At 54.8% G+C, this 25,041-nt stretch overlaps 1 protein-coding gene across 1 annotated transcript in view; it reads left to right on the top strand.

The window, feature by feature from the left end:
• PTPN5 (protein tyrosine phosphatase non-receptor type 5) overlaps positions 1–25,025 on the top strand; it is a 36,422-nt gene extending 11,397 nt beyond the window's left edge. Inside the window, exons 3-14 of the mRNA XM_026512232.3 lie at positions 11,940–12,121; positions 12,659–12,766; positions 13,003–13,080; positions 13,556–13,797; positions 14,998–15,187; positions 17,541–17,625; positions 21,110–21,189; positions 21,385–21,522; positions 21,997–22,107; positions 24,161–24,321; positions 24,410–24,523; positions 24,932–25,025. Coding sequence (XP_026368017.2) covers positions 11,940–12,121; positions 12,659–12,766; positions 13,003–13,080; positions 13,556–13,797; positions 14,998–15,187; positions 17,541–17,625; positions 21,110–21,189; positions 21,385–21,522; positions 21,997–22,107; positions 24,161–24,321; positions 24,410–24,523; positions 24,932–25,025 — 1,583 coding nt within the window. The remainder of the gene's footprint in view (positions 1–11,939; positions 12,122–12,658; positions 12,767–13,002; positions 13,081–13,555; positions 13,798–14,997; positions 15,188–17,540; positions 17,626–21,109; positions 21,190–21,384; positions 21,523–21,996; positions 22,108–24,160; positions 24,322–24,409; positions 24,524–24,931) is intronic.
• The last annotated feature ends 16 nt before the right edge of the window (positions 25,026–25,041 follow it).

Genomic DNA, 25,041 nt, shown 5'->3' with positions numbered 1-25,041 from the left:
CAAAGACTCTGGTCTGGGGCTGGTACCCAGTACTGGTTCAGACTGGTCTGGGATCAAGTGCAGAGCCCAGAGAGACAAACATAGAGAAGACGGGCCTGGACATAGTTGTACTGCTGAGGGGTCCCTTGTGCCTGTCAACACGCAGCAGCTTAGGTTCTCTTGGCTTTTATTTCTTTGTATCATTGGGGGGGGGGTACTGGTTTCATTCAAAACTTGTAATGCATTTAGAAAAGTTTATTGTGGCGAGCGGTACTGTGAATTGTCTTTGTCTTGAGTCTTCAGAGTGGAAATTAAAGAAAACAAAATACCATTTGGATGTCCTAAGAACCCTGATTGGAGAGCATTCTGTCATGATAGCATTGTCTTGAGAAGTGCCAACCCAGGTGCCCACTGATCAGTGATGGTAGAGGTTAACTCTTCTCAGATACGACGGCAGATATGGAGGGATGAACCCATCTAGCTGAGTCTTGGGATGCTGTGAGGAGGCAGACAGATGTGGGTTCAAATCCCAGCTCTGCCACTGATCAGCAGCATGACCCCGGGTAGGTTATCTGACTGCTTTGAGTTCACACTCTTCACTCTAGAATGAGATGGCGCCATGATACAGAGGTTTTGTGAGGATTAAATGAGTTGATGCATGCTAAGTGCTTCTTGCACAGAGTTCCCTAAATGCTAGCTAGTGGTGTTGGTGAGGATTGTTCCAGGATATGGAGTGTGAACAGAAAACCCTTCAAGTCTTACCCAGGGCCCAGGCATCAAGTCGCAGGCCAGTCTTTCAGTAGCAGAGTGGAAGGTATTGCTTTGTGGGTCTTTGTTGACTCCCCGCCATACGCCTGGTACCTCACAGAACCAGCGCAGGCACAGGCCAGAGTGTTGTCTACGTGCTGAGTCAGGCAGGGGAAGGGGAAGACAGGCAGCCATTTTCCGTCACCAGTGTGGAAATGGTTCTGGTGTTCTAGGGAGTAATCTGGATGTGTGATGTGACCAGAGAGTCTTCACAATGGGAAGAAAGCCTATCTGTCTCCACACAGGTTGACGCTAAAGGTCTTTCAGACAAATGGACATCCATGGTACCCCTTAGATACACAGTGACAGATGCTGTCCCCTTTCACCTTGCCTGGCCCAGGGACCCTCCAGAAAAATCTCATCTTGGGGCGCCTGCATGGCCCAGTCGATTAAGTGTCCGATTCTTGATTTCGGCTCAGGTCATGGGGATCATGGGATCGAGCCCCACAGTGAGCTCCCCACTCAGCGTGGCATCTGCCTGAGATTCTCTCTCCTTTGTCTCTGTCCCTATTCCCTCTCTCCTGCTCTTGCTCCGTCTCTCTCTCTCTCTCAAAATAAATAAATGAATAAATTTTTTTAAAAAATATTTCAGCCATTAAAAAAAAAAATCTCATCTTTCCATTTGAGCTCATTTCTTCTCTTTCAAGTCCCAACCTCCTCTTTTGTTAATCTACTTGCTACCTGACAAATGGTCTTAAAACTCAGCGAGTTAAAACAACAACCTCTTATTGGCTCTCGGTTCGGAGGGTCCTGCCGGTCTCAGCTGGGTGATTCTTCTGTTCATGTGTCTTCAGCTGAGGTCACTCCCTCAGCTGTATTCACCGGTGCTGGGCTGGGATAGAAGACCCGAGAAAGCTTTTCGTACATGTATGGCCCCTCAGTGTGGATACCAGGAAGGGGGGGATCATTAGGGCATAGGAGGCTGTCTGCCATGCTGCTGAAAAGTTGAACCCTTGAAATCCAAAGAGACATATTCTAAGGATACGTCTATATACAGAATGATTTATGAGGGAAAAAAATCCACCCACAAAGAAAGAAAAAATACCAGAAAATATGTCAAAAGGAAACCAGTGTCTTTCTCAGCGTGGTAGGATTATGGATGACTTGAGTTTCCTTTATGCATTTATGAGGGTTTTTTCCCTCATGTTTTCCAAAATCATTTAAAAAACGACTAGCCACCCCAAAATATTAATCCTTGCCAGGCAAGAGTGGTAGTTGAGGGTATTGGGGCCCTCTGGGGTGAGTCACGTTCCTCCAGGTTGAGTGGCTCAGCCTGGCAGGCCCAGAATCTCAGGCTGACCCAACCCCCGGGATCGTAATGGGGGTGAGTTAATCCTGTGGGGGCATCTGTGGAGACAGTCACCAAGCCCTGGAATCCCACCCCCTCCCTGGAGAAAGCCAACACGATGACTCAGGTGTCATGTTGGTGAAGTTGCTCAGAAAAGAGGAGACTCAGGGGTCTCCTTGGAAGTTGGCTTCGCTTCAGCCAAGTCTATGAACCTTTCCCCCTAAAGGGGGCGCCGATTCCCAGGCAGCCAGAGCCTGCCCTAGGGCCAGAAAAGCCATTTCCCTCTCTCCAGCTCTCCCAGGTCTGGGACGCAGACAAGATAACAGGCCTTCCCTTGGCCGTTGTTCTTCTGCCGTCCATCAGGACTTGACCCAGCTTACAACTGGGTGGTTTTGTTTCCTGTTTCCTTGGGGGAGGCAGAGTAATGATCGTTTTAGGTATCCGCGTGCATGGCCCCATTATCCTCCGTGGCCTACAAGAGGCCCCTCTCTGTTCTATTCACTTACTCCTTCTCTTTCCTCTCCCACTGCCACACTGCCCCTCCCCGTAGTTAACGTGTTCTAAGGTATTTCCTGTATGTTTTTTGTTTGTCTCTGTGTGCTCTTGCAGAAGGGGTGGTGAGATTTTGTGTGCATGGACTGCTAATTTGTGTAGATCCCCCCACTTCTCCCAGCCCCACCACAGAGAGCCATAGGCTTCCATGCCCCCTTAGGGACTGTGTGAGAATTTCTTGGAGGAGAACCACTGGTTTCCAGACTTCTGCTTCCCAGGCCAGTTCCACAGAGGATCTGGAAGAAACTGGAAGAGAGAGAAGTAGGAGTAAGGTGGGGTGTGTGGAGGCTGGGGAGATAAGCAGGGGCCAACATACCTTTCACCTTTATTCTTGGCCATGACAAGGAGTTTGGCCTTTATCCTAAGAACAAAGGGAGACCATTGAATTAAAGCAGGGGCTCAGGCTTGTTTTTTTAAAGATAGGTGCGTTTTTAGCACTGAAAGGGCCCTTAGAGACCCCTGGTCACACTGTGAATTTACAGAAGGCCCCCAAGGCCCCTGGAGGCAGTGAGAGGCCCAGGGCCCCACAGCTCGCTAGAGGCAGAGCTAGGACTGCCATTGTGAGCCTCCCCAGTTGCAGAGGCCGGCCCAGGATGGCGGCCTCTGGAGGTGGTGGGACCTGTGGGCCCTGCTGTCCTGGCAAGTCTTGGGTCGCTCCTGCTCCCTTCCTACCACCTGGCCTTGCCTATACTTCTAAGGGCACTGACCAAGGCCCACCAGAGAACCCCAAGCCAGGACTCAGGCTTCTGCTGCCCGGGGGCCTTTGGCCTCAGCCCTTCAGATACCCACTAGCAGCCCCTCTGAAGCTTCCATGCTGGTGTAATGAGCGAGAACTGAATGAGAGGGTTAAAGACACGCATGCCAATCCCAGTTCTGCCTCTTACCCTCTGAACCTCAGTTTCCTCATCTGTGAAATGGATGGGTGGACCAAATGCTCTCTCAAGTCTGTCCCTTCCTCCCCATGCATTTGTTTGAAGTCTCAGGCTCTTAGGACTCTCGTATCCCCTCGCCGCAGGGCCTCTCTGTCAGTTCTTTCAGTTCTCAGCGTGGGCAGCTGGGAGAGAGGGGGCCGCACCCTCAGAGTTTCATTGACCCTTTTTACCCTTGTACTTCTGGGCCTCCGCTCCGGAAAGGCACAAAGAACTAAGTCATTGTTTGCAGCGACAAAGCTGTTTGCAATTTCAGATAGAACCATTTTATTATAGCCCATCCAAAGATTACTTGAGTTGTGTTTTGTTTTGAACACTTGTTAGCATTCTGGATTTAATTAACTGGCAGAGACAACGCTGCCCCCCCTTTCCGCCACCCTCAACTCATGCCCACTCTATCCACTGACCCTGGTTGCCAGCCTACGGCCTCTGTGCCCATGGGGTCAGCGCATCCGTTGTCCTCCTGGGGGGCTCACCTGGCAGATGAGAGGGGAGTCCTGACTGCCTCCTCGCCCTCACTTTCCCCTCCCTTCTCCTCTTCCTCCTCCCCTCTCAGGTGTGCTGTTTATGGAGCGTTCACCATGTGTCGGGCACCAGACTAAGCACCTTACATGTCTTACCCTATGGTAGCCTCAAAATCCAACAGATAAGTCCTACTCTCTGTTGTCCAGAGGAGAGAGTAAGTCACTTACCCAAGGTCCCGCTAGTAAATGGCAAAGTCAGGCCTCAGACCTAAGTTTGTGTGACTCTTATTAAACTTTTGCCACGAGCCGCTACAAAAAGCTACGTCCTTGGAAACAAAGCCGCTTTGCGGGGATAGGAAGAGCTGCAGGATGGCACACCGGAGTCAGGTCCTGGAGATACTTCTTGTTACGTAAATCGGCCTCCTGACAGCGTTCACCCGTGGGTCCCATTCTTGCCTCTTGTCATGCCCCCTTCCCTAGCACAGCCTCTCAGCTGTCTGACAGCCTCCAGCACCCCCTGCCCGCCCCACCCCCACCTCGCCGTCTCCAGACTCAGCATCGGACACCTGAGTTCCCAGACTTCTCCTCATTATCATGCCAAGCCTGCTTTTCTCTGCCCGCCCTGCCCTTAGCACAGCCTCCCCACCCCCACCCTGCCCCCATGCTGGGGTGTGATAGTGCTGTGGGAGAAGGCCTGTCCCCTCCATTCTGGGGTGGTTCCTGTCCCCTCTGTTCTAGAATGGGCTGAAGCTCTCTCCCAAGCTGACTCCCCCTGATAGGCAGGAGGAAGAGGCAATGGAGACCCCACCAGGAGTGGGCAACAGAGGGCCTGGTTAGGAAGATAGATGCTGGAGCCCAGCTGCCTGGATCTGAGGCCTGGCTCTGCCTTCCACAAGCCATGATGGCCTTGGGCAAGTCACTTAACTCCCTCATTTCCTGCTTTCCTATCTGTGAAAGAGGACAGTCCCCTTACCTCCCTCCTGTGATGGTGATGAGGCCTGAATGAGTCGGTATGGGTAAAGCAGTCACAGGGTGTTTGGCACTGTGTCTTGTAGGCTGGTTAAAGGAAAGGATAAAAGCAAATTCTGTGGCTTGGAGGAAGGAGAGCTTGCGTAGTCCAAACCTCCCACCCACATCCTTGCACTCTGCTGTGAGAGAACCAGGGTCCCTAGCTTGAAGCAAGTCATCGGGGAAAGTTCTAGAGAATTCTGCATCAGACAGAAGGGAGCATAGTAGAGCTGCCCCCCCCCACACACCTCTTTTGTGGTACAGATTTCTCACCTTGCTTGAGGGGAGCTCCCAGAACATCAACTTTAAACACAAAAGTCCCATACATGTGATAGATCCCCTCCTGCCGCATTGGCCTGTGTGCTGAATGTCGGGGTTGATGGCTTTTTTTCAATATTCACATTTTTGCGAGCACCTATGTCTGATGCATTTACTCTCTCTCATTCTTATGCTCTCTCCGCTCTCCTCTCTCTTGCTCTCTCTCTCCACAAGGCAGCCTCAGGGCAGCTAGATGTTTTTACGTGACTGCTGAAGGTTTCCAGAGCAAGCATCCAGAGAGAAGCAGCAGAAGCTACATGGACTTTCCTAACCTAGTCTTAAGGGTCAGGCATCATCATCTGCCACGTTCCCATCTTTAAGGCAATCATCCAGTCCAAAGGGATGGGACATTCACTCTACATGGGAGGAATGTGGAGGATTTCGCAGACACATTTGAAACCCACCATTGGAATCAAGTTACACAGAGGTTAAGCAGCTTTACCTATGACATATAGCTCATAAATGGTGAGCACCCATGTCCTAGTCCAGAATCTTCTTATGCCAAAGTCAGCTTCCTGTTCCCAAGCCGTCCTGCCTGGGGAGTGCAGCAGTAAGCAGGACTCGGGCCTTACGCTCAGCCAGCTTAGCATCTGAGAGCCGCACTTGCTGCTAGCCGGGTTCTTGCCATCTCACTGCCTCTTTCTGGGGGTGTGTCAGCCTTCTCGCTTGCTGATCACCAGGACTGATGAGGTGGAGGCCTCGTAGGGAGCCGGTGCCCACTTCCAGAACCCCGCACCCACCATCAGTTTGCCTTTGCCCAGGGGGGCTAGATGTGTGTGTGTGCGTGTGTGTGCATGCACGTGCGTGCCAGGGCTGTTCTCACGCCTAGAAGTCCTGCTGGTCAGCCTTTGGATCGAGACACAAAACATCCAAGAGCACAGAACAGGTGTTTAGTGAATGTTTGTCAAATGAAAACATTATTTTGGGGAATCTTCTCACCCCCACCACATCCCCTCTGACTCCTAGTTTGCCTGCTACACACATCCCAAAAGGTAGCAGAAAATGGAGGCCACCACTCTAGCCTCTCCCAGAGAGGACAGAGTCCATGGCAGTGCCTGTGCCCATGGAGACCAGGCCATCCCTTTCCCTAGGTATGGCTGAGGAGTGTGATAATTATGGTGGCAGAAACGGCTGATTGGGCCTCTTCCTTCTAGACTCTTCCACTCCTTCTCAGTTCCCCTGGGGGCACCTACTTTCCTTGGTTCTACTTTCAGGGCTTACCCAAGCAAAACCTCAGAATAGGCTTGATTGGCCTGCCCTGCCTTATACCCTCGCGGGTTTCCAGAACTTTCTGTAGAATAGAAGAAAGATCATGGACAGTGGAGGCCCACAGACCTGGGTTCAAATCCCAGTTCTACTACTTCCTGGCTCTGTGACCCTGAGTAAGCCACTTCCCCTCTCTGGTCCTGAGTTTCCCCCTCTAAAATTAGCAGACTAGACCAGATGCCCCTCGGGGCCTGTCAGGCTCTGACTGTCACTGATTCTAAAAGGCTGGTCGGGACTGAGCTTGATGTTCTGTGGGTCAGGGCCCCCGTGAGTATGTGGGCATGGCTGGGAGGTCCCTGCTGGTCATGTTTGGGAAAGGAAGAAAAGCTGAATGGGACAGAAGCTCCTTGGTCATGTCGACAGGAACAGGCTGAGCCAGCCTTCTGCCCCAGTTCCGGTGGGTTGGCAGCCCGGGAGCTTGAAGGATGAGTCACTGACAGGAGCAGCCAGGCGGTACCCACCCCAGGGCACACAGTAGCTGCAGCGGTGGGATTCGGGTGCTAGGTGACAGAGGGATCACAGTGCTTCCACATGCCCCGGGTAAAATCCGAAGGCTGTTGCTTGCAGGCCTTACCCAGGGTCCTAGAGCTTTGGCCTGGGATACTGAGCGCCGCTTTGCAGGGCTTCTTCCTTCCACACCGTGTAGCCTATGAGGAGCCAGCAGCCGGGGGTGGGGGGTCAGGCACAAATGCCGCACCACCCACCCCTGCAGCTGGTTAGGGTTCCGGATTCCCCCAGATGCAGGGACTTCCTCCCTCCCTCCCAGGCTCTCACCACTTCCCTCCTTTGCTGCAGGGACCCCTCCTGATAAGCAGTGTGGCAAAACGGAAAGATCCCTCTGTGTCTGGAAGCCTTGGGTTTGAATCTCAGGGCTTCACTTAACTCTGGCAAGCCCTTTGACTTCTCTAAGCCTCCATTTCTGCGCCTGGAAAATCCCCTTCCCTCGGCGCAAGCGGCAAGCCCAGGAGGAGCCCCGCGCTCCGTCGTTGTCAGCAAGCGGCCTCTGAGTCAGGGCTCCATGCGTGGCAGAGCAGCGACCTCGCTGTGAACTGTTGAAAAGCCAGCCTTTGACACAAGCAGCCGCCTCTCACTGACAAAACGGGGCTGATGATGCTCTCGTCTACCTCACGGGGCTGCCGGGGGAAGCGAAGGCAGCTGCGTGCGCCACAGCGCTCGGGGAACCGCGCGGAGCCTGCCCAGGGAGGTGGCCGTGCCGCTCCCACAAGATAGCGAGTGGCAGGGCGGGCAGGGCAAGGACGAGAGCTGACATAATCTCTAGGAGTGGGACTGGAAGCCGGGAGGACACAGGGGGCCAGGACCATGGTGGTGCCTGCAGGCGGGGACTGTTGTGTCCCCGGAGCCTGGCCCAGGGCTCAGCAAAGTATACAGGTGGTGCTCAATCAGTGTGTGTTGGACTCATGCCTGAATCAACAGAGACTAAAAGAGAGACAGTTCCCAAGCGTGTTCTCCACCTCCCGTGCTTCCACTGCTTTCTATCACAGACCTCTGCTCCCCACCCCTGAGATCAGAGGTGCTTAACTTGAAGTCTGTGGATCCCCTCAAAATGTCTTGCAGAATATACTGTGTTTTTGAAAACATATCTTCCTGAATTAAACGTCCGCTTTCTGCCCAGAGCAATTTCTCAGTAACACCCATCTCCCAGGTGCTCAGTGAATACCCATCAGTTGGGTTCATCTGCCCCCCACGACTGCCAGGTGCCCTGTGGATTTAAAAACAAAGCAAAACGAAAAAGCAGCCTTCACTTTTTCTCTTTGAGATGGGCATACGGGGCCCTACCAGCCTGCAGTTTTTCTTCAACCCCCATAAGGTGCCAGGCAGTTGACCTGCCATCCTTCATACAGAAAAGTGATGATCCCGCATCATCAGGGGGCCTGTCTTCCGAGTGGCTGTTATGCTGCTGGATGGGTCACAGAGCTGCCTACACTATCACTCTCTCCTGTCCCACCTTGTGCATTTAGGTGGGGCAGGCGGGACAGTCAGGGCCCAGAATCTAGGCCTCGTGGTATCTGAACTCAGAGCAGTGACCCCTTTTTTTAAAATATTTCTTTCACTATAAAGAAATACATGTATGTGCGTATGCTTGTATGTGTACAGATACACGTGTGTTTATGTGTCTACGTATCAGTGTAAGTACATATGTATTGGAGGAAATTGATAATATACAAACAATGAAAAAAAATCACCTCTCATCTCCCCCTCCTCCAAAGAACTGTTCACAGTTCTGGCTTCTGTTCTTCCCATTCACTGTGTCCAACATTTATTGAGCACTTACTGTGTGCTGGGAGTTTGCTGTGCCGCGTGCTTCCCAAGCAGTATCGCACGTTAACTTCTCATCTTACGATGGGTATTTACCACCTTTTTATAGGCACGTCTGTATTTTCTTAATGTTTAAGGCCAAGGAGGTTATACTGTTTCGTCACCTTGCCTGTCTCCATACCATCGAAATTTCCTTCCATGATATTAAATATTCATTTACAGAGTGTTTTATAACAGCAGTGCGCTGTTTCATTCAGGCGGGTTCCACGCTCCTCAGACTGGGGTGCGTGTACCCCTGAGGGCAAAGCCACAGGATAAATTGTAGCACATTTTCCTGAAGGAGAAATTTGACTCGAAGCTTTGGGAGGGGAAAAAGCCCATTATGTTAATATCAAAACAAGTACCGATACACCATAACATAGAACCCAGAGCACTGGGAATTTTAAAATAAAGCAGCAAGGGCCAGAATCGTGTGAGCTCGCCGTTATTTCGCCTACAGACCCATGTCCCTTCTCCTCTGAGGATGGCAGAAACATCTGAGAGGCACCAAGTTCCAGTCCAAGGAAGGAGACTGAGACCCAGGGAGAAGGAGGGATTGCCCAAGGTCCACAGTGTGTGCGTTGCAGAGCCAAGCCAGGTGACCTCTGGGCCCTGGACCCTTCCCACCCTTCCGAATTTGGCATCACCCATTGACTGCTTTTTCTGAGGGCGTGGGTGGAGACCTTGCTGCTTGAGTAATCAAGCCTCTGCGTCTCAATCGTAGAAACTTCCGGCTTCCTGCAGCATCCATCCTTAGCGACAGCTTTCCCTTTTTCACCTTGCTGGCCAGGATCTGAGCTGTGTGCTCATGTCGGTAACGGGGCCCTCCAGGGGCAAAAGTGAGTAAACCTTAAAAAGTGATTCCCCCCAGCACTTGGGTTTTCCACTGAATGCAGTGGATTATGGGCCTGTATCCACCGGTCTGTCTGCCCCATGAGACGGGGAGCCTTTTGAAAGCAGGAATTATGTGCTAACATTATTATTATAATCTGACATTTATTGAGCACCCAATAGATGCCAGGTATCCTGCTGAGTGTTTCCTTTACAGTATTTACCGTCTTCATCACAGCTTTTCAAGGAATGTATGATCATCCCCAGCCATCTGGTAAGAAAACTGAGGGACTGATTAACATTGGCCCTACCATCTTGCACTTGTTTGGTATAAATATTTATCGCGGACTTAGATGTCAGGACTTTGCTAGATGCCGTGGACAGTCGTGATGAACAAAACGGACCCCACTCCTGCCCTCATGGAACTTACAGACAAGTGGGGGAAGTGATACTCAACAGATAATTTTACAAACCACAGCCAGCGTCATGTAGCCCAGAGCCCATCTATCTGCCTCGGTTTGAACCCGCCTCGATGACTTCTTAGCTAAATGACCAGGGAGAATCTTGTACCCTCCCTGTACCCCTGTACCTCTTCTTCCTCTTCTGTAAAATGATGGTAATTGTCGTACTGACTTCATAGGAGTACTGGGAAGAGGGAAGACATTCACATACATAAAGCACTCAAAGCAGGGCCTCCCACATTCCAGAGGTATTGGTGGTGGTGGTATGGAGAGGCAGGCGGTGCTAGGTGAAAGTGACAGGGAGGACCGACTTCAGGTGACATCTGATGTGAGTTCTCTAAGGTGAAGAGGAGTTAACTTGGCAGAGTGTGCGGGGGGGGGGGGGGGGCCGGGGAGGGGAACAGGAGGTCCGAGGGTTCCAGGCAGAGGGAACCCTGGTGGGATCACCTTCCAGGGGAGCCACGCCAGGTCAGCATCTAGGAGGAGGAGGCTGGGATACAGATAGAGCAGTCTGTCACCAGGACCCGAGGCCACTGCACCACACTGGTGATCAGGGCCGTGGAAGAGGCTCAGTAAGCGTTTGTCCAGTGGGCAAGCAAGCATGTGGACAAAAACTGTTGGCCTCACGTGGTCTTGGCTGTGGGTGTTCTGTTGACACCCAACGAGGAAAGGCGTCCAGCGTCCCATTTACACAGTGTTGTGTGGACAGCGCCATCCCCCTGTCAAGCTGTTACCCAATTTGCTAGCCCCTCTCTTCTTGGCAGGAGGGTAAACCATGCGGGTTCCGATAGGGACCTCCAACACCTGGGGCTCACCAAAGTGGATGCCGATAGAATCCCCGCGGCAGCCAGGGCCTCAGATCTAAGCCAGCGGTGTTCACACGTTTTCAGTCGTGGAAACCTGTGTGGAAAGAATCTGAGAAGCAACCCAGGGTATGGAACGGGGACAAGCAGAGCTTCCACACCGAGGACTCAGAGCTCTTGGTAACACCTGGGGCACCTGAGAAAGCATCAGGGCTCCGTAAAGCAGTAAGGAAACCAAGGGTCCAGCTGAACCTCTGTTTCCCAGTTATGGAAACTGAAGCCCAGAGAGGGCCTGATTCCCCCAGGGTCACCCAACTAGGGACAGACCCAGAACTAGATCAAGACGTCAGATGCCAGGTCTGCTACACCAAGGTTTCCCTCCACACCACGCTAACCGCCCCCACAGTGTGGGGCCTCGAGGTGGGGAAGGGGCACACGGCTGGGATCTTGTCCAGGGTCCAGCCCCCGGCCCCCGTCAGGGCATAGACCACAAGAGACAAAAATCTGGAAGGCAGGCGTGGGAGGGCTGTTCGGGGTCACGGCCTGGTTATGCCATGTCTTTTTTTCCCCTCTCTCTCTCTCTCTCTCTCTCTTTTAATTGAGTTTGAGGTGGTTGTTTTCTGTTTCCTTAAGAAATGGAAAAGAATGGAACTGCGTAAACACAGCGATGTTAACTCCCTGAAAAACCTCCTGCCATTTTAACTCTGTTACTGGAGAAATAAAAGAGAAATAATTTGTCCACCCACACTTAGCTCTTTCTGACGAAGGTAGGTGAATATTGCTCTGCTAATCGAGGGTGACGGCTGGGAGTGGAGCCGCGCTGCCTGATCCCAGATTGAGAGGGAGCCACAGCAACCCCAGGAGCGGCCCGCCGTGCGCGCCGGCCGAGTCACCAGGCCCGTGTCCGCCTTCCACAGGTCTGCCCCCGCCGGTAGTGATGGAGGCGCCGGACCGGGCCGCGGGCTCGCCCAGAGAGATGCCACCGCCGCCACCGCCTTCACCGCCCTCCGAGCCTCGGAAGCCGCCACCTCGAGGCGCAGGGAGCCACTCCCTCCCTGTCAGGAGCGGCCTGTGCCTGTTGGCTGCCTCCCAGTTCCTGGTAAGGACGGCTCAAGCCTCACTGGGGTCTGGAGAGAGGGCAGGTGGAGGGCCAGCCCGCCACATCCTCCCAAGAGGGCCACCTGGGGGTTGCGGGATGAGGGGCCTTTGGGGTGGCCCTCGGTGACTCGAAGCTCGTGGGGCGGTGTGCAGAGGAGCCTGGAGTTCTCGGCTACAGCTTCGGTAGCTAAGACCCTCACAGCCCGCCTTCCCTAACCCAAGAAGCAGGAGCTGCAGGGGTCTCCCTGAGGACTTCCCGTCTGTGGCGAGATCTCTGGGAAGCTTTTCCTTTTTTGTGTGGACCTGGTGGGGGAGGGGAGGTCCCCTCTGGGAAGGGCTTTATCTTGGCTCCCTCCAGTCAGCTTTTCTCCAGGACGAGTCCTGAGACCTTGCTGCACCCGGCACCTGGGCTCTTCCCTCAGCTGTGCAGTCTGGACCTTGGGGGGCTAGGTTGAGGCTGCAGGTGAGCTCTGCAGGGGGATACGGGGGCAAGGAGCCCAGGCTCCACACTCAGTCCATTCCCCCCTGGCTGCCCCAGCTTGCCTGCGGGGTGCTCTGGCTCAGCGGCTACGGCCCCGGCTGGTCACAGAATGCCACAGACCTCCTCTCCTCCTTGCTCACACTCCTGGAACAGCTGGGACCCATGGTGAGTAAGCTCCAGGGAGCTTCCAGGTAGGAGGGAGCGACTGGGGACCTCCAGTGTCACCAACCCGTGGACGGGGTTTCTCTGAGTTCAGAAGATACTTCCACGCCCCTGAAACCCTCTCCCTGCCCCCCACCCAAACCTGGTCGGCAGCTTATAGATCCTCAGTTTTGTCACCTTAGGAGTGGATGAGAACTGTGTCCCCACCCCCCCCGACCTGTTTGTCTCATGTTTCCCAGGCCTGGCTGGGTCTTGGGACCTGGGAAGTCCCCAGTCTGCTGCTGGTTACTCTCTCTGTGATCCTCATTACCACCCTGGTAAGGTGCCTCCTGACCCGACCTCAGAGCTCCCCTCCTCTGACCCCGAGGCCCAGTCCCCACCAGCTCCCATGATCTACAAGCTAGATGTTTCAGGTCCGGGCAAGGACGGGGTGTCTGTCTCCTTCCACCAGCATGCCCAGCCTCGGATGATGGGCACCTTCTTGAAAATGGGTTTGCAGTGTTCTAGGCTGAGGGGAGGACTAAGGCTGGAGTAGACTAGTGCAGGACCCCACACCTCACCAAGAAGACCTCAATCCACAAGAAACTGAGGGTCGGCAGGGGAGGGGGCAGGGGGTAAGGTGGGGCTGGAACCTCCCATCTGGGTGAAGGATAGTGCCATGCAGACAGCTCCCAGGAGAGCAGGGCTGCTTTAGACTCGCTGAGGGCGGGGGCTCGATCTCGTGGATCCCCCCGTCACTCAGGGGCTAGCCAGCACGGTCCCAGGACTGTGATCGCGCATCTTCCCAACTAGGCATGGCGCCTCTTCAGGGCTCCTCCAGAACCACCCAGCGCCCTGCCCCCTGAGGACAGGCGCCAGTCCGTGAGCCGCCAGCCCTCCTTCACCTACTCAGAGTGGATGGAAGAGAAGGTCGAGGATGACTTCCTGGACCTGGACCCCGTGCCTGAGACTCCTGTGTTTGACTGTGTGATGGACATCAAGCCTGAGGCCGACCCCGCCTCACTGACCGTCAAGTCCATGGGTCTACAGGAAAGGTGGGAAGGGTGGAGGAGGGAGGGGTTCTGTGGGCTCTTGAGCTCTCAGCTCCCCCTCAGAAGGGCAGGTGCCTGACTCTGACTCCCAGTGGCCAGGAAAGACCCAGCCTCGTGGTTTAGCCAGTGTAGACGTGTGTTCCTCAGGTCTGATTCACATAGATCAGAACGCCCCAAGGTAAATGCCGTTACTGCACAGAGCACATAGGCGTACACGGGTATACATTCGTGCACACTCACGCTAAAACTCCTGTACTCAAGTAAGTTTGGGTAGGTTCCTTTATTACAGGACTTGTCAGGGCCTTTAACATGCTTGTGTTCATCGTAAATCAACAAGGGGGTAGGTAGCATGTGGCAATCCTCAAAGTCTGTTGACCACAGAACCCTACTTTTATACAGAGTGTACTTGGGGAGGTGGCAACGCCTTCTTTTCAGAGCCAGGTGGGTAAGCCAGATCTCACCAGGTTTGCGTCAGCCACACGATGTCGTGGAAGAAGCACTGGATGAGGAGTCAGAAAACCTAGCTTTTTGTTTCAGCTCTGCCGTCCCCTCTTACTGTGTGAGCCCGGGCAGGTCTTGACCTCTCTCTGGGACTCACTTTCCCTTCCTGTATGATGAGGGCTTTTCACTGCCCTGTGCCTTTAGACACTGAAGGGAGTGAGCTTGTCTAGTGCAGACATCTTTGCTGCTGCTGTGCCGCCCCGGACTCCCTCTTCCCCCACATCCGAGGGGCCTGGCCTCTCCTGGATGAGACGTCCTCTGGCCTCTCCTGGATGAGACGTCCGTCTCTCCTTGGCAGCCTCACCCAGGACAGGTGGGACCAAGGCTGTGCTGCAGAGGGTAGAGCCCTGCTTCTCCACTCCAGGCAGATGCCCTCTCATGACTTCCTGGGGCCACAGAGCTGGGACTGCCTCCAGCAGTGACAGAAGAGAGTCTGGGGAGGGCTGTGTCGAGAGTGCCTTGGGTGGAACTGCTGGAACTGGGGCCCCAAGCCTCCCTCAGTCAGCGGCTCCGCGGCAGGAGGCAGGAGGCAGGGAGTCAGCCCTGAGCCTCGGAGCTGAGCCTTGTGCTTCTCACCTGGGGTGCCGTCCCCCTCCCACTGCTCTCCTGGGTGCCCCCCTGCTCCCACCCTGGGTCTCTCCCATCTCTCTCGCCTCATCTCCCCGCCTCTGAGACGCGCTCCCCCTTTCCCGGTCCTTCCAGGAGGGGCTCCAACGTCTCCCTGACCCTGGACATGTGCACACCCGGCTGCGGTGAGGAGGGCTTCGGCTATCTCATGTCCCCACGTGAGGAGTCAGCCCGGGAGTACCTTCTCAGCGCCTCCCGGGTCCTGCAGGCCGACGAGCTTCACGAGAAGGCCCTGGACCCCTTCCTGCTGCAGGCAGAATTCTTCGTGAGTCCCCCTGAGCCAGCCCCCCACAGCGGGCAGACCTTTCTTTCCGCTCACATCGGTCACACATCTAGCCAGGCCGTGGTGTGGGGTGCCCAGAACGCAGCGCCTCCTAGACTAATGACATTTCCTTATCAGCTCTCCCGCCATCTGGGGCAAGCTGCTTCCCCTCTGAGCCTCAGTTTCCTCATCTGGAAAATGGGAATAAAAATCACTGGAATGTTGCAAGGATTAAAGAGACGGCTAACGTGTGCAGAGCACTCAGCCCGGTGACTGGGGTCTGGTGGCATCCCCAAGTCCTTACTGCCCAGTACGGTGCTTTGAAAATAGTAGAAAGCCTTCCTTCTGACTCCCCTGTTTTCCCTCCCTCCTCCTGCCCCAGCATCTCCAAGCACTGTTCGTCCTCTGACAACTCTCCGGTCACCCCCCCAAGACCCCTGCAAGAGCCTCCAGCTGTCTCCTGTTGGACTCTGAAGGGCCCAATAAATGACATTTCTGTTTTGCCTGTCTGAGCACTCAGCCGGTCGTTAGCTAAGACATAGGGACCACAATATCGCCTTTATTTTTGTTGATAAAAGCTAAGCTCCAAATGAGGCTTAGGTGCGTAGCAATAGCAAGCTTCCTAATACTAGGAATTAACACATTTTCTACCCACCCCAGGTGGTGCAGCCCTGTATTTCTTTCTCAGCAGGAGGGTCCCCAAAGAAGGAAGAAGGAAGGGGCTTGGGCCCAAAAGTGCATTTCACTAAAACTCATCCATCCGGTCACTCGCCTACCAGTGTGGGCAGGAATGGGCAAGAGGCCTGAGTATCTGGGGAGAGGCCCTCCTGGGAGAAGCCATGGGGTTGGGGCAGCCATGTGCCTCCCTCAACTCCCTTTGCCCAGGCCACCTTGCCTCCTACCCGGACCAGATAGATGGCCGTTTCTTCTGAGAAAACCTCTGCCACCCTCCGACCCACCGCTCCACATTCTCCAGGGCTGGGCATGACCTGTCTTCCCCGAGTTGGCCCAGCCTCCCACCCCTACAGGGACTGGCACTTCAAACTGGACCACCACACCCCCCCACCCCCAGGTCTTTCTCTTCCCATGCCTCTACTCACATCATCCCCTCACTGGATGCTTCCAGAAAGCCTTCCTCAACCACCCCAGCCTCAGCTTTGCTGTGTGTTCTCACCACCCTCACCTCCCCTTGAAGCAAGGGCTTGCGTCCTCTCTGGTGTTGCCTGTTCAGTAGATCGTTGTGATTTCGCCCAGGGACAGAGGAACACAGCCTGTAACCTCACTCCACGGGCACTTTGTACTTGTTGGTTTGGGGGGGAGTTTTCGGGAGGTTTTTTTGGATTCTCATAATAACCCTAGAAATTGAGTACAGTGATCCTTGAAGCCCATACTTCCTATGTCCCAAAACCATGGACACTGTGAACCTGTCTGTAGTCAGGCACTGAGCAGTGTGGACAGGTGGAAGGGGAGCAGGGAAGCCAGAGGCCCTGGGGAGTCACCCCAACAACAGTGGGGAGGGGGCAAGAGAGGAATTTAAAGGCCGGGAACTGTTTGGACAGATGGAGAAGGGTGGGACCAGTGCTCCCAACCCACAAAAGGTCAGAAGGAATGCTGGGAGCTCAGACTTGGAGGTGGGAGGGCGAGGGGCATAGTCACAGCAGGGAAGAGACTGGGGTGTAATTGGAGAGCAGGTTCCCTGAGAGCAGCCCTTGGGGGGGGGGGACAAAAACCAGATCCCAGGCCACCTCACATGCCAGGCAGAGAACTCTGAACTTGGGGCTTTTGACATAGAGCATGAATGGGAGGCACAAACGCATTCTTGGGGGCTCAGAAGGAGGCTTCTTTCCTGCTGGAGAATTGGGGAAGGCTTCTCGGAGGAGGTGGCATTTAAGGTGGACAGGACAGAGGAAGAGGAGGACGGGGTGGATGTTCCCACAAAGCGAGCAGCCCAAGTCAGGCCCCTGAGGTGGGGATGCCCAGCGTGGGAACCCAAATCAGCGAAGCCGCTCAGGCTGGCTGCAGCACCGGGAGTGTGATAGAAGATAATGACTGGCCGGGTCACTTGTTCCCTTGTTCCTGTTCATCAACCATTTATTTTGCATCTACTATGTGCCAGGCTGGCCCTGGATCAGCAATCGTAATAATAACAGTTATTATACACTCACCACGTGCCAGGCACTATTCTAAGTGCTTTTATGTGCTCTGACTCGTTTATTAGTAAATGCTCACTGAATGAATGTATGCACCCAAGTAAACGCCTGGACTAGAAGTTAGGGCCCCACCAGTGTCGGATTCAAATATCTGTGAGAGCCAGCCCACAGCGGGTAACACCCCCCCCCATGTCCTCCTCTTACAGGAAATCCCCATGAACTTTGTGGATCCGAAGGAGTATGACATCCCTGGGCTGGTGCGGAAGAACCGGTATAAAACCATCCTTCCCAGTGAGTACTCGCTGCCCCTGCGGATGGGGACAGGCTCCCCCTCCCCTCGGTGGCTCTCACCCTGAGGAAGACCTCAAGCCCAGAGCTAGGCCTCTAGGATCTCGAGGAGAAGGGAAGGAGGGTTGGGGTACCCAGCGAAGGGGGGCTTCATTCCTTCACCCTTGCCCTGGCTGTGCTCAGCTCTGGAAACCCAGAGAGAAAGAATGAGGGTAATAGCAGCTCCTAGACAGTTTAAAGGCCTCTTTGTCTCTTCGGAGTAGGCAGATTTTAAAGAGGGGAAGATAAGGCTCAGAGAGGTTAAGTGGCTCATTCACAGTCACACAGCTAGGAAGTATAGAACTGAGTTTCAACCTGGGCCTCTTTGACCCTGGAATTGGGCTCTTTTGTCTACCTTGAGTCAAGTTTGGTCAGACTGTGAGTCCTCTAACAGGAAGAACCATCCCACAAGGGAATCAGCTGCCTGGCAGATAGTGAGCTCCCCATCACTCAAGGTGTTCAAGTGAAGGTACATGATCAATCCACTGGCAGATCTGAGAGGAATTTTCCCCTTTTGAGGGCAGTTAGACCAGGTGACCTAATGTTCCTCTTTCAGCCCTGGGGTGTCATTTTCAGATACCTTTCATCAAGCCCCTGTCTGCCTGTCACCCCTGCCAGGTTCTGGCCCCAGGCCCCAGGGCTAGCTGAGGGGGTAACTTGTTGAAAGTGGATCCCCACCAACCTACTCCACTCAGTTTGTGGAGTAACGAGGCTTTAAAAAAGCAGTTTTGCCATCAGCATCTCCAACAACATGTAAGATGTCATGACTTATTTTTAACTTTTAAAATATCGACTTGTGGTTGCTATGGTTACACAGTCTCTAGGTAGTTCCGGTTAAACAAAGCACCATTTAAGGCCAGGATGCATTATTCAGGGCTGCTCACCTCTTTCCTCATCTTGTTACCCTCCAACCAACCAGCCCCCTGTGGAGGGAGGCGCTCAGATCCCCCAGAACCCAGGGTTTTGTTGCTCACTCAGAATGGCCACTGGGGAGGGTGGGAGCCAGGCCACCACTCTTCCTGGTCCCCACTGGATTGCTGAGAGGTCTTGAGCCACTGCAAGCATGCTCTGAGCCTCCCAGGCCCTGGAGCCCGACAGAGCATCCTCTGTGGCCGGCAGGAATTGACCCTGTGCCTCAGAGACTGGGACTGGTTTGGGGGGGCGGGGGCGGGGAGGGGTACAGAGGTCCTGTCAGGCTTGGCAGAGCCCTGCCAGATCCAGGACACCCTGAGGCTTGTTCTCTCATTCATTCGGCACACATTAGCTGAACCCCCACCCCAGGGGCTGGGAATTGAGGCATGAATGAGACACAGGGAGTTCACAGTCTAAAGGGAGAAACAGATCCATGGGCCGTTAATAGGACAGAGTGACCAGTAACCCAGCAGGCAACACTGAAGACAGGATATGGGGGAGCAATTTCTGTCCATTTGCCACGTACCAAAGTACCAAAATAGGGCCTGGTACATAGTAGACATTCTGCTCTTGAGTGAGGGAGAAAGGGAAGGAATGAATGAATGAATGAATGAATGAATGTCTCTCAGATCAGCTCTGTTCATCCTCACTGCCATATGACTTTTTGGGGTCAGGGCTTCTGCACTGCCCAGTTCCAGGGGCACCAAGTGCATAGACTGCACTGACATAATGCCCCTGGTGTTGTGCCAGGCTCCTGATGGGTCTCCTGAGTCCCGCACTCTCCCCTCCTGTCCATCATCTACCATTATCAGAAATGGTGCAAAGCAGAAATCTAATCGTGTCATTCTCCTCCTTAAACACCGTCATTGTCAGCCTTGTAATCCTCGGGTTTCGGTCCAGCCTTATAAGCATGGTTTCATAAGACCTGCTGTCCATTGGTTCCTCTCTGGCTCATGTCTCCATCCCCCATCCTGCCCTGTGCCCTGCAATCGAACAGAATGGTGTTCCCCGCTCCTGCTCCTACTGGGCCTTCACACCCAGCCCGGGTGCTGTCAGACCACCCACTGCTTGCCTGCCTGCCCAGTACTTGGGGGAGGGACCACATCTTGCTTGTCGAGGAGTCCCTACCCCCGAGCACAGCGTCAGGCACAGAGGCAGTACTCAGTGGGGTCACTGTGCCCACGCAGTTCTTTAATGCCAAAGGCCCTGGTGTCTGGTCTGAGGGTGCTGGGCCCACTTCCGGCCCCTAATCTGGGCAGGCACTGACAAGAAGGGAGCGACCCCTCAGCACTCCCTGCTCCTTTCTTCTGCAGGCCACCAGTGGTCCCCTTCCCTTGCGCTTCCTCCTCTGCTGCCCCACCCCCAGATCAGCTCCAGCGACCTTCAGGCCAAGGGGCTGGGCATAAAAGGGCTGGAGAGCAGAGGCTCATGTCACCTGTTTCTCTTCCCCAGTTTGGGATCCTCTCTACCTGGTAACTTCTAGGGAAGCCATTAATGGCAGTCGTAACAGCTCTGTGCTACGTAGTGTGTGCTGGGCTAAGTTACTGGTCTAAGGATGGAAGGAATGTCTCCAGTTCGCAGACTCACCACAGAGAAACTGAGTCAATGGTGCACCTTGACACTGCCAGCAAGTCACAGCAATGGGACTTGAACCCAGCTCTCTGGCTCCCCTGTCCTGCCTTGGAGAGCCCCAGACTGGCTGCTGGAAGCGCCTTCAGTTCGCCCCCCCCCTATTTGGGAGAGAAAGGGAAGCCCAGAGAAGGGGTAAGAGTGACAGAAGAGTCAGTTCAGGGAGGCTCTAGCTGGAACAAAACGGATTCTACTCCACGAGGAGGAACAGGAAGTTGTGAGAATCTGTAACCGCGGGATTGGACATGTGAATAGATTGGAGAAAAAGAAAAGAAAACCATTTGTGCCCACGTGCGTCTGCTGCTGAGACCCTGCCGTTGGATCCCAGGCGTGGAAGGCTTGGCGCCTTCCATCCCTGTGCTCTCCCTCGGTTTTCTACCCCCAAATCTCAACAGCCCTTTATATTTATAAAGTACTTTACAGTTTACATCGCACCTTCCCAGCTGTTTTCTTATTTATCTTCCCAACAACCCTGGAAGTAGGCAGCTTTGCCCCCGTATTACAGGTAGGAAAATTGAGGCTTAGGTGGTCAGTGCGCTTTTCCAAGTGGACCCAGCACGTCAGTGACCGTGTGTGCCCCAAACTCTTGCTGCCCCTGCTGACTGGGATGTGTCCCCTAGGTCATTCTTTTCTTGACTTAGCTCTGTCCTCTCCAGAACATGAGGCACGGGGAGCCAGGGCAGCTTAGGGGACACAGGCAAGGGGCAGGCAGTGGTGCTACAGAGGCAGGGAGCCGGGGCCACGGAGATGGGCCAGTGTTTTGCTAATGGGCGGGGGAAGGAGGAACTTCAAGGAATCCCAGAAGAAATGTGGATGTCCCGCAATGGACCAGATAAGATGGGCCCAGCCCTAGAGGGGTTGTCGCACCTGTCAAATACCAGCCTCACCTGTCTTCTCCCCACCCCAGACCCCCACAGCAGAGTGTGGCTGACCTCACCAGACCCTGATGACCCTCTGAGTTCCTACATCAATGCCAACTACATCCGGGTACGTAGCCCCATCCCAGTGACCTCTCCCTGAAAGGGAGGCCCGAGCCCGCAGTATCCATCCTCCAGGCTTGTCCCTAAGCCAGCGTGGCTCCCGCCAGCAACCCCCCACCCTCCCCGGGAAGGGCCTGAGTGTGGGGACTGGGCCCAGGAGCACTGCGTCGGACGCTGACAGCCTGGGCTTGGCTGGCCGCAGGGCTACGGTGGGGAAGAGAAGGTATACATCGCCACTCAGGGACCCATCGTCAGCACGGTTGGCGACTTCTGGCGCATGGTGTGGCAGGAGCACACGCCCATCATCGTTATGATCACCAACATCGAGGAGATGAACGAGGTAGGCTCCCCTGTGCTGCTCCCCGCTGTCGGCCACTTGTGCCCTTTGTGTTTCCATGTTAGTCCTTTTAACGGTCTTGGGAGGTTGGTAGCCTGCAGCCAAGGTGGGGAAATGGGAGGCCGAGCGAGGTTAGGTCACTTGCTCAGGGCCACGGAGATGGGCGGACCTGCGATCAGAAACAGGCTGCTCTGCTGAGCGCTCACGCTGGCGACGCCGGAACCCATGCCGGCCCATTTACTCAGATCCCCAGAAGAGTCCTTCGAAGTAGGGCTTACTTCCATTTTCCAGATGAGGAAACTGAGGCTCAAAAAGGGGAAGTAACTTCGGGTTATGAAGCTGAGATTTGAACCCAGCGCTCTCTAACTGCGAACCTGTTACCCTTTTATATCTTGCCCTGCTGACCTTGGTGGGGCACTGGGGACACTGGGCTGGAGGGCACTGGGAGTGTGTGCAGCCTGGTCTGCGCCCCTACAGAAGTGCACGGAGTACTGGCCGGAAGAGCAGGTGGAGTACGACGGCGTGGAGATCATTGTGCAGAAGGTCATTCACACTGAGGACTACCGGCTGCGACTCATCTCCCTCAGGGTGAGGCCAGGGGCTGGGCTGGGCTGGGAGGATGTGGACAGGGCCATCACTGGGGATGTCACAGTCAATGGGTCCAGGAGTCGACTGTAGCTGAAATCCAGGCCTGTGCTTTCTCAGGATGTACGGAAAAGCAGGGATGCGGAAGGGGTGAATGGACTTGAGGGCCAGAGGCGGGACGAAACCTCAGTTGCATTTAATGCCCTTGGATTCTCTCTCTGTCTACACTGTCATTCTGAATGCCTTCCAACCCTGCTTCAGAAACACTCAAGTCCAGGACTGCCTGGATAAGGGATCTCAAGCACGGTCCTTAAAGCGGAAGGTCCATTGCCATCCTGTAGTATGCAATCTGTCCACCAGAGGGCAGCCACTCCTTGCTGCATTTGGGTTTCCCAGGGACGTCGTGATGGTTACACAAAAAGGAAGGCCTATAATACATGAGCGACACAAACCAGCCCAGAAGAGTGGGGGGAGGTGTCCTCCCACCCTGAAGTTGTGGTTCTTCCAGCTCAGCATAATAGAGGAGATTGTTCCTTTGGAATCAGGAGGATTAATGGGTTCTATTTTTGAGACATAAGACCCATGTTTGGGGAAGGTAGAGCCCAGTGTAATCACGGCACAGGTTGGGAGAGGTGAGCCGGGCACCAGGAAGCTGGTGTTCTATCCAGAAACGGAAGTCTACTGACACTGGCAGCCACAGGGTCAGACTCAAGGCCTGAGACTTGTCCCTCTGAGCTGCCTCTCCCACTATAGACGGTAGGGTGTCAAAGCCCTCAACCCCCAGGGAGCAGTGGTCACCTGAGCAGCTCTGATATCTAGGCCTTGCTGGAGGGCATGAAAGGGCCAGGAGGTGGGGGCAGAGGCTCGGGCAGCTGTCACAGCCAGATAACCTAGGGGCCCAAGAAACCAGCTTTCTGCTTCCCTAGAAAGAGGCTGAAGTGAAGTTAGGGGTGCTTTATCATCTCAGTGCCATGAGACAGCCTTGGGGATATTTACTTTTATCCATGAGTCTTTACAAGAGCCTGCCCTAAGCCTTGTTCTGGGTTGGGTATTGGGAACACAGAGCTGCCCAAAGCCTGGACTCTCTCCGAAAGGAGCACCCACAGATGGGAAGTACCAAGCTAGAGATAAAGAAAACAGAAGATGGACACTCTGTTAGCCAGGGTGTTCAGGGAGAGCTTCCTGGAAGAGGCGGTGCCAAATGGGGTTTTGCAGGATGAGGAAGAGTTGACTGGGGGGGGGGGCAAACAAGTGGGAAAAACATTCCAGGCAGAGAAAAAAGTAAAAAAGAAAGGCATGGAAGATAGAATAGCCATGAGAGTGTGGGGGAGGGGGGCAGAGGTCTTCTCTGCAGACCATTTGGAAAGCAGGAGCATTGAGTACTAGTATACAGGGGTAGGAGAAGGGCCTGGAGGGCTAGACCCTGGACCACATGTCTTATTTGCCAGACCGAAGACTGAGAAGAATGGGTTTTATTCGGAGAGCAGCAAGAGCCCTTGGAGGTTTCTCAGCAGGAGAGCTCAGGCCCGGATGGGTGCTCCATGGGTTTGGCCTCCATGGAGCTGGAGCAGTCAGGGAGGAGCGAGAGACTGCAGAGAAGATAAAGGCCAGAGTGGAGGTGGTGCTGGCAGAGAAGAGAGAAAACTGACAAGACTTGCCGGGGGTGGGCAGGCGGAGCAGAGCGCTGGTGGGAGAGGGAGACCCGGCGCTCTGTGTCATGGGACTAACGGGTAACTGGCAGTTTGTTAAGATAAAGAACCACAGAACAGGAGTGGATTGGAGAGGGGCTCTCTGATTCTCTTGGATAATCCTGGAGTTGTTGGGGCAGAGCTGACCGCGAAGACCAGTGCCAGCCTCACTGAGCAGCTCCCATCACCACGTTGGCTCTGGGTCTCCGTCTCATGCCACTGAGCCATAGTGTAGATGGCAGAGGCCATGGGTCCCACACCCTGGGTCCTCCTCGCTGTGTTCTTGCCATTCCCATCCCATCTTCGGGCTGGTTTGTGGGTTCTAAGAGTTCACGTGTATCTGGGGTGGGTCTCTGTCTCCTGGACAGAGTGGGACCGAAGAGCGTGGCCTGAAGCATTACTGGTTCACGTCCTGGCCCGACCAGAAGACCCCAGACCGGGCGCCCCCACTCCTGCACCTGGTGCGGGAGGTGGAGGAGGCAGCCCAACAGGAGGGGCCCCACTGTGCCCCCATCATCGTCCACTGCAGGTGGGTCCTCGCCAGGCCCCTGGGCAGGGCGGTCTCCCTGCTCCCGAAGCTGCTCCGTTCCTTACCCCAGCGTCCGTTCCGCTCTCAGTGCAGGGATCGGCAGGACGGGCTGCTTCATTGCCACCAGCATCTGCTGCCAGCAGCTGCGGCATGAGGGAGTGGTGGACATCCTGAAGACCACGTGCCAGCTCCGTCAGGACAGGTCAGCCCAGGGGCAGGGGCGCACGGGGAGCCAGAGGCCCAGGGGCAGCAGGGGAAACTGATGCACGCTCGGGGTGAGGGCCCGCGGACACACTGGATATGGACTGCTTGGCAGCTAGGGAGTGGAGAGGACAGATGAGTAGAGCTGGATCCAGACAGCTGGGGGCTGGACGGGGAGGGAAAAGACACACAGCTGGTGAGCACAAGGACAGGGGCGGGGGATGTCATCCCTGTCCCTGCTCTCCCTGCGGAGCTGGGAGGGGCAGGAAGGAGCAGACGGGAGGGCATGGCCCTCCACTCCACACAAAGACAAGGCCCCTCACGAATGATTGGTAGTCACGGGTCTGGGGCGCCCTCCCACAGCCCCTCCGTCCACAACCCCGTGTTCACCGTGTGTCTCTGCCCGCAGGGGCGGCATGATCCAGACATGCGAGCAATACCAGTTCGTGCACCATGTCATGAGCCTCTACGAGAAGCAGCTGTCCCGCCAGTCCCCAGAGTGACTGCACTCCTGCCCTG

This window comes from Ursus arctos, unplaced genomic scaffold (assembly GCF_023065955.2).
Source record: "Ursus arctos isolate Adak ecotype North America unplaced genomic scaffold, UrsArc2.0 scaffold_23, whole genome shotgun sequence".
NCBI lineage: Eukaryota > Metazoa > Chordata > Mammalia > Carnivora > Ursidae > Ursus > Ursus arctos.
This window is presented reverse-complemented; position numbering and strand designations above follow the sequence as displayed.